This window comes from Alnus glutinosa, chromosome 12 (assembly GCF_958979055.1).
Source record: "Alnus glutinosa chromosome 12, dhAlnGlut1.1, whole genome shotgun sequence".
In the NCBI taxonomy this organism is placed as follows: Eukaryota; Viridiplantae; Streptophyta; class Magnoliopsida; order Fagales; family Betulaceae; genus Alnus; species Alnus glutinosa.
In genome coordinates, this window is record NC_084897.1 from 24492078 (window position 1) to 24501668 (window position 9591).

The following is a 9591-nucleotide window of genomic DNA, read 5'->3' on the forward strand; positions in this document are numbered from 1 at the left end:
TTTAAGCGAACAAGGGTATTATGAGAATATAATTAAAAAAAAAAAAAGAGGTATTTTTTACATACTTTGGTAGCTTGATGGGTCATTTTAGCAAACTTGAAAATTCAGCTAGGAGCTATTTTAAATTGGCTGTTATTTAGGAAGCTTTTTTATATTTTTCTCAAGACTATATATCCTGGAGATGCAGTTAGCAAACTATAGTTGCTGTGTCTATTATGAAAGCAGAATTTAGTGCATACTATGAATCATTTACACATGCATTATGGTTGAGAAATGTTTTGAAAGGTCTCAAGCTTGTCGATCTATAGCAGACATTATATATGTGATAACAATAAGCAGAAGTAAGCATATTGAGATAAAATATCTCGGTGTTAGAGAATTTTAAGAGACATGAAGTGTCTATTGAACATATAAGTATTGAATTAATTAATGATTGAGGATCCCACGACAAAAAGTTTACTAGTAAAAAACTTTGAAAGTCATGTGGAATATATGAGACTAACTAATTCATTTTGTGTCCCCAAGGGGTAGCTCAATCGATTGGGGACTACGCCTCATGAAGTGGAGGTCACTAGTTCGAATCCTCCATCCCCCTCTTGTGTGGACATGTTAAAAAAAAAAAAAAAAATTAATTCATTTTGTGCTTATTTTCTCTCTAATTGGTATATAGACAAAAAGTTATTGTTATAAAGTTTTTGTGCACATGTATTATTTTATCTGTTGGGATAAATAATGTTATACCCGAATGGCTTATAAGAAGCCCATTCATAAAGTTTAATTGTCCATAAAGTATTCATTTAAGGACTATTATGTATTGTAATATATGAAATGGATAACTAATTATGTAATGGTTTCACTGCCATAATTCATGAGTATAATTTTTTATATGAAAGAGAGCAATATTCCATGAAGATATAGTTGGAATAAATAAAATTATGGTAATTAATTAAAGATCTCAACACCATAAGGAATTTATTTATGTGTCACAAGGGCAAAACGAGAGAATGTAAGGAATTTATTCAGAAAGCCTTGTAAACTAGGATTTCTTATATGTAGATTTTAGGCTAAAGAATCGGAAAAGTTTTTATGCACGGATAATGTGATCCGACTCAAACTCATTGGTTCTCTGGATGTTGCTTCTCAAATCTGAACCCCTCTCGTCCCTGGAGCCACTGGTTCTGTTAATACTTTCCATCGCCAAGTCAGTGGGGCTGCTTGCAGCAGATTTCTCTCTTTTCAATGTCAAGTATGTCAACAAGGATACGTAAAGCAACATTGTTATAAAAGCTAGTACTCCTGTGAGGATCGATCCGATCTTCGGCATCTGGTTACTCATCATTATCCATCCGATCAAAGTTGTACTCGAGAAATATAGGTTGATCCCAATCAAGCAACAGCACAGTAGCCATGAGACAAGATTTATCTACATGTGGCGGAAGCACCAAAGGAAAATGTCATGCACCATGTAATTACCAAAAAGTTTTCTAAGAATTGCAAAATCTTACTACTATTGGGTTCTTGTGGTGACCCATCTTGGCTTGACTGCTGGTGAACCTGAGGAGAGGAACCAATGCGAACGGCAGCTCGAATGATAAGATCATCTGAACATATAAAAAAGTGCCATATATAGATGAGTTTAGGAAGTAGTGATGGATTAAAAACTAGAAATAAAGTTAACGTTGCTTGGTTTGGATGGAATTACAGAAGCAACAATGATAAGTTTTGCAGCTCCCCGAGATCCGCCTACGATGCATGCCACTAAACTTGGAGCGATGGCTATGCACCTAGTCAGTAAGTTTCTCAACCAGAGCTTCATCTTCAAATCTAAGAAACCCTGAAAACAGCATGCTTAATGCTTCATTAGTCTCTCTCCATTAAGCTATATAGCTTAAATATTTGTGTCTCTGAGGGAAAGCGATTCATGTACGTATCAGCAAGCACCTGCATAATGTACTGGCCAGCATAGGTTCCTGCAACAGTTGAACTCTGACCAGAAGCAAGCAAGGATATGGCATATAACTTCGAACTCCAGTTGCCAAGGGCATTCTAATACAACACAATAGTAAGTTGATCATAATAAAACCATCAGGAACCCCTTTCTCATGTTCTAGTTGGAAGCAAAAGAAATGTACGATAATGTAAAAGGAAAAATAGATACTAAGACCTTAAACAAGAAAGCGGCAGAATTCAGAGTGATATCCTTGCAATGAGCCCTGTTTTCTAAAGAGATATTTGGATCGGAGCACATGCTACCAGTAACAGATACGATTGCCACATTGATGAGGAACGTTAGAAACAACGCTAGCCCGCTTTCTATCAAAAAGTGCTTGCTTGCACGCTGATCAGAGAGAGAGAGGTGCTTAGTTTAATAGATTTTTTAAATAGTTGAAGGAAATAATTGAAAGTTTCAGCCACTTACCCTGATGCCATCATATGTGCGAGGGATTTTTCTTGATAAGACCAATGCTGAATGAAGAAAAAGATTGTGCCTGCAGTTGGATTATATAAGAACAATGGCTGACAACCTAAGACTAGTTATTTTTTATGGTGCAACACCACTTAAAAGCACAAAACGGTCAATATTCTTTTTACTTTTATATCACGTCAGAAAATATATTTTTTTTTAAAAAAAAAAAAGAGAAGAAACATACAGGAAGAACACATGCTTAGTGTAAATACTTGGGTGGATGCAAATCATTAAGCTTCCCCAAATTATTTAAAGTTAGAAAACTAGCAATATGGTGTCTGCATTTACGGCATGATGAGAGCTCCTAAAAGAGCTATGGCATCTGAGGTGGCCCCTTTCCGCTTCAACTTGGGAACAAACATTCCGGTCAGGATCTCCTTTGGACTAGGTCTGGCGTGTATCAGTACAGCCAAGAAGCAACCACCCACTATCATTACTAGCATACCAATGACAACTTCCAGCTTCCTTATCTAATTACAAACATAAAACACATATCCCTTAGAACAGTACAAAATGAGGCCAGAAAGAAAGGAAACGAGAGACTTTTGAGCTAAATATGTGAGCGATCAGTAGTCGCAGCAACTAACACCATATCGTTGCAGTCCAAGGAGGAGAAGAGTATTCAATCCAGCCAGCAGGACCCCACTCCACATGGGTATTTTAAGGAGTATGTTGAGAGCAAATGCTGTTCCTATCACTGTAAAAGTAAAATAAATCACAACAACGTCTATATAATTAATTATGTTATTTTTGCTGCATTGTTGTTACCATCATGCAGAACTTAAAGACTGTCAATATATACCTTCTGGGAGATCGCAAGCTATCACGGCAACCTCAGCAAGTATCCACAGGCAGTAATTCACTGGAGTTGGGTACTCTGCCTTGCAATGCTCAGCAAGATGCTTTCCTGTAAGCAAATATAATAAAAAGTAAGTATTAGTATACAACTAATATATATCATTTTTATTTTTATTTTGCATGGAATTGTTTGAAATAAACATGCACGTCTTTGAGTAGAGCACAGGGGAAAACCTGTAGCCACCCCTAAATTTGCAGAAAGAGACTGGATTATCAAAGCAAAGGTCAGCCCAACTAGCACGATCCATAGCAACTGCTTATATAATATATAATAACTAAATAAGTGCACTAAAATCCATAAGAAGAAGAAGAGAAGTATATATCCAAAACAAAATTAAAGAGAAAATTATTCCCTCCAAACTTCGCATTTACTCGATCTTTCAAGCTATTATTTCATTGTAAGTTATACATGCAATCCATTACATTTTGGCATTAAAATGGATAGAAAAAAAAATATATATTTGTACACAGTGACGCACATGATAATTTTTTTAACTTAAAATACCCAAATTATCATCTAATTCTTATAAAAAAAACGAAAATATATAAAAAAGAAAAATTCAATAACCTAAAAAGAATTAGAATGGTTGGCCCTTAAGGGGCAGAAGTTACCATGCCTTTAAGGTTGATGAGGCGGTTTGGCCACCAAAAACTGATTAGGCCATGGGTGGCCAAAATCATTAAGGAGCGGCTAATCACCTCGATCTTCAACTCTTTTTATATATATATATTTTTAAAAAAGATTACTTTATTGCATTTATTTTAAATTTTTAAAATAATTTTTTGCAAAGTTACGGATATGGCCACCCCCTTTTTTTGTTTTTTTTTTTTCAAAATAAGGGCATTTTAAAAATTAACACATGTATATGAGACAATTTTGAAAGGTATAAAAAATTTGCACGTGAGCCATTTTCTGTAAAAAAATATATGCAGAATGGGCTTTCATTAAAAATTTTCATAACTTTGTTAGAATACATTGCTACTTTTTAAACATAGACAAAAGTTACAAAGTGGTTCAACTTTTAGAAGAGTAAAATGTATTTTTGATTTTTTTTCCAATGAATAAGTAGAAATTTTCATTCAACAAAAGAGATTACAAACAGTCAGCAAAAGACCTCGTATTTATGGTCCGCACCAGCTTGTAAATCTGTCTGCACTTCATTTACGGAATAAACAATAAAGCAGGAATATTAGAAAAAAACAAACAAACAAATTAATTAAGCACGAAGCTAAGACATAAACACAACCGATCGAACGTACGTCTTTTTTTTTTTTGTTTCACAAGGAAGAAAAGTAATCACAGAGAGGGATCGGAGGATGAAATATATATAGCTTACAGTTTCCAGGATCAAGATAGGCAACAGAAACGAGAAAACCAGGTCCTACAAAAGCAAAAAATTTCTTCCATCTAGGGGTTTCTTGTACATGAACTAGAGCCATGTTTCAATCTTGCTGTCTTCGATCTACGTATAGTTATATATCTCTAGCTATCCTTTCTAGAAAGACAAATACTTAAGGGATCGAGATCAGCACGTATAGTATAGGGTACAATAATTCAGCACATGCAGCCAAGAAGGGGACCATATATAGTACATAAATTAATTGGGTGTAGTTAGGTCTCGTTATTTTCTTCTGTAGTGTAGTACTAATATTAATATATATTCGTTGTAAATGTAATTTTATATATTTATCTTTAAAATTAAGTTCAACATGCGATTTGAAATGATTCTCACTTTTTAAAAATAAAATTTTCGTACCGAAGTTTTTTGCGGATTTAAAAACTTACAGAAAAATTATTTTTAAATTCAGGAAAAACTTAAACCATATTTTTAAAAAGTGAAGTTGACTAATGTTTTGCAATACATTTATCCTTAAAATTAACTGTCGTAGAAAATATTCGATCGGTACAAAGTAAATTAAATGGTTATTTTAATTACTTGAATGACATTAGAGAAACAAATTGTGGATAAGGAATTAGTAGTACTAATCTGTCCCCTGATCAGGCGCCACTGCATTGCTCCACCACGGCCCTAAAAGAGAGAATTAAGATTTGTTGAAGACATTGGGGGTGGGGAGTGGTTGTTGTACTTCCTGTGCACAAAATGCGCATTTCCACAAAACAAAACACATGAGGGAGGGTGGAGCCCTGTGGTGCATCGGGAGTTTTTCACTCATTTTCCTTTGTTGAAATCATGAAACGCACATTTACGTACGTAATGTAGTACCGTATAGTCATGTCCGCGGGGTAGATGGGACGTCCCATCGATATGAGCTGCCAGACATGCAATCAATATTGTCCAGATCGAGTCACATCGATCTTGCAGTGCAGCCATGTGCTACTGGGAGGGTGACCATGCATGCAACTTATTGCTTATTAACGTGCATCTGCTCTGATCAAATGATCAATTATTATTTGAACTATAATTGTCGTTGTCACGCTCTATTTGGTAACCATTCTCCCGTTCCACCACTTTATTTTTGCTTCTTTAAAAAAAAAAAAATGTGAATTTCAAAGAGAACAGAACATATACCTTCAATCTTCTCTTCCAATAAAAAGCCGGCATATCATCTAAAAACCACCAACAGACATGAAATAGACAAGAAAACACCACGTTATTTTTTCTTTGAAACAAAAAATAAATAAAAAATCCAACCACTTTGACGGCTGCCAAATCCTTTTTTAATGGAGGATCTTCATCTGACCATTAGGTCATTCTTCTTCTAAGTCTTATGCTGCTATGGTGGAAAAAAAAAAAAAAAAAAAACTCTCGTATGCCAACTATACAACATATATAGCCTCTTCCTTTAAAACTTATCCCTCAGGTCTCTTGCTCTTGTGAGGTTACTAGCTGGAGAACTTGTTGCCAAAAAAGAAGAGAAGATTGAGAGTCGTGAGGTTAGAGAGGTCGGACCAATCGCATGGATTGGATTTGGAGTTCTTGGTTGTGTCTGAGGTGGCTTTGAAAGCCATTAGAGCTTCCAAATCTAGGTTTGCATAAGCTTTGGAGTGAAACAAGTGAGAATGATGAAGATGATGAAATAATTTGTTGATGGCAACTCAATTTGTTGTCTGCAAGTTGAGAGAGAGAGAGAGAGAAGAGAGAGAGAGCTTCCAAATGGGTTTCACCATTGTTGTCAGCAAGTTGTGAGAGAGAGAGAGAGAGAGAGAGAGAGAGAGAGAGAGAGAGAGAGAGAGAGAGAGTGTAACCGGACCAACAAATCCGGCTATACCATGAAGGGAAAAGATAAAAGTGTCCCAACTTCTTGATGAATTGGCTGCTTTCATTTTTATTTTAAGTTTAAATACCTTTTTGCCTCCTGTGGTTTAAAAATTTTATTTTTTGCACCCTCAGTTTTCATTTTTTTATAGGTGGTATATGTACTATGGAAAAAGACGAAAATAGTACCTCCGTTAATTTTTCCGTCCAAAACTGACGAATTTTTACATTAGCGACACGTGGCTGCACATGTCGTATTTTTTATTTTAAAAAAAAAAATGTAGGGGTGGCTTTAGGCCACCATTTTGGCCAAGGGGGTGGCCCCAAGGCCATTTTTGGGGGTGGCCGAAACCACCCCAATTTGGCTCGAGCCACCCCCATTTGGCTTGGGGGTGGCTCGTTGATGTGAACCGGTGGGATCGAACTCCCTTTTGAACCCACAATTAAATTGAAACCTACCCAAGAAAACCAAGAATCAAGTCAAGAGAATCTAGACCCGTTGAAATCCCGTTCCCAAAACCTAGAATCAAATCAAGAAGATCGATCTAGACCCGTTGAAATCTTATCCAAGAACCTAGACTTGGTGCGAACGCTACAAATGGTTTGCCTTTGATAAGTTCATAGTTCAATCAATAGGTAGTAGAGAAAACTGAAAAGTTTTCTATGAAGAAAAACCTTCATTCAAATTCAACTTTTTTTCAAAGTGTGGCTACAAGTCTTTTTAAACACTTCTAAGAAACCCTAGGGCCTACTAAGGCCTTCATAAATTAAAAGACATGGGCTGAACATCTTCAGGCCCAAAACAACCTAAACTAAAAGCATATAGCTAATAAAAGAAGTCCACTTAATGAATTAAAAATGCCCAAATGCCTACGACCATATAAACATAATTAAAAATAGGCCCACAAGCCTATATTTAATGAAATAAAGAGTCCATTAAACCATATGGCTTAAAGTTGGTTCTTCTTCTTTCAAGCCCAACTTGAATGTTGGGGTCTTACTTGATAAATTTGCAAACTCGGCCCAAATGGATTGTACAAATCCTTGCATTACTTCATTGATCTTCTTAGCTCTTGACCTTGTGATTGACCCATCTGGAACTTGTAAGGAATCTTTAAGATTCGGCCCACCATTCCCATCATTCCCCCTCTCTTCAAAAAGATTCATCCTCGAATCGTCACCTGCATCAAAGGGAGAAATATCAGAAATATTAGAAGTAGCAGAGACATTATACTTACCTAGAAAATCCACTTTATAAGCATTATCATTAATTTTCTCAAGGATTTGGAAATGTTCATCTCCTTGAGGATGCAATTTAGTCATTCTATGGGCTGGAAATCTTTCTTTGCGCATGTGAACTCAAACCCAATCTCCTAGTTCAAAGATGAAACGCCTTCGCCCTTTATTGGCTTGAGAAGCAAACTTTTCAATCTTTTGCGCGGCCTTCCTATGTCCATCCAAACTACTCCTTGACCCTTGAGATGCTTCAATGATTTATGATCGGTGTGAATCACAAACTCCTTAGGCCAAAGGTAGTGCGACAACATCTCTAAAGCGTGAATAAGAGCATAAAGTACTTTGTCATAAGTGGGATAATTCAGGGTCGCCCCACTTGGCTTTTCACTAAAGAAGGCTATAGGCCGCCTATCCTCAGTGATGCCTTTAGGCGTTGGCCACTCCTGGATAGGCTTGACTTTCTCTTCATCCACCTCAATACCTTTTGTACCAACAACATAACCAAGAAAAACAACATTTTCCATACAAAATGTACATTTTTTATAATTAGCATACAACTTTTCATATCTCAACACATCGAATACACATCTCAAATGTTCAATATGTTCATCTAAGTTCTTGTTGTACACGACGATATCACCAAAGTATACGACTACAAATTTGCCTATGAATGCACGTAATACATTGTTCATTAATCTCATGAAAATACTAGGTGCATTTGTAAGTCCAAATGGCATAATCAACAATTCATAAAGCCCATATTTAGTCTTAAAAGCAATTTCCCATTTATCTTCCTTTTTCATTCTAATGTGATGGTATCCATTTTTAAGATCTATTTTACTGAAAATATATGAGCCATGCAATTCATCAAGAATATCATATAATTTAGGAATGGGATGACGATACATTACTGTAATATTGTTGACCGCTCTGCAATCAACGCACATCCTCCAAGTCCCATACTTCTGTGACACTAGTAGCACTGGTACTACACATGGGCTCATGTTCTCTCTCACGTACTCCTTGCTCATCAAATCTCCAACTTGTCTTTGAAGCTCCTTGGTCTCCTCCGGATTACTCCTATAGGTTGATCGGTTTGGAATAACGACTCCAGGTACGAAATCAATTTGATGCTCAATACCTCTAATGGGTGGCAACCCACTCAGCATATTCTCCAAAAATATATCATCGGACTCCTGCAACAAAGAAACAGCCAAACTAGGAAGAGATTGGTTAGTTTCATCAAGATTAAGAGAAGATTCTTTGTAAACAATAAAACTCACAGGCTAATCTTCTAAGAAGGCCCTCTTAACCTCACTCTCATGTGCATAAAAACTCATATTTGTCTTTCCTTTTCTCTCTACAGGTTCTCTTTGTTTTTTCTCTTGTGGCTCCATTCTCTTTTCTTTAATCTCAGCCGCCTCTCTATTTTATTTTTCACTCTCTCTTTTTCTTGAGATTTTGGACTCACCCTCATTTTTCTTTTCTCTCATTTTTCTTTCTTGTGTCTCGGACTCAGCCTTTCGGTTTTTGCTCAATTTCACTTTTCAGCTTAAGTTAGTCCTCATAGACCTGTTTTGTGGTTAAAGGAGCAAGCTTGATTGCTTGTCCATCCTTTATTGCAGTTCGATCATTTCTATCCCACTTTGGTTTCCAAGGAGTGCTAGAAACTGAAGTATACCTTGCTGTCCCATTTCTCTGTAACTGTCTCTCCACCTTCATAGCCATATGCACCATGTCTTCTACCTCCACATAATGATGCAACTCAACTACATTGGCTATGTCCCTATTCAAACCACTTAAAAATCTGGT

General features: G+C 36.3%; 1 protein-coding gene across 1 annotated transcript; it reads right to left on the reverse strand.

Moving 5' to 3' along the window:
* Nucleotides 1-955: 955 nt before the first annotated feature.
* LOC133851312 (metal transporter Nramp7.2-like) lies at nucleotides 956-4818 on the reverse strand. Its single transcript, XM_062287661.1, has 12 exons — nucleotides 4663-4818; nucleotides 4441-4481; nucleotides 3500-3578; nucleotides 3270-3374; nucleotides 3055-3164; nucleotides 2756-2937; nucleotides 2420-2489; nucleotides 2165-2338; nucleotides 1942-2046; nucleotides 1703-1834; nucleotides 1506-1601; nucleotides 956-1423 (listed from the first exon to the last, which is right to left on the reverse strand). The coding sequence occupies exons 1-12, from the start codon at nucleotides 4763-4765 to the stop codon at nucleotides 1085-1087; spliced, it is 1536 nt and encodes a 511-aa protein (XP_062143645.1). The 5' UTR covers nucleotides 4766-4818; the 3' UTR covers nucleotides 956-1084.
* Nucleotides 4819-9591: the final 4773 nt, after the last annotated feature.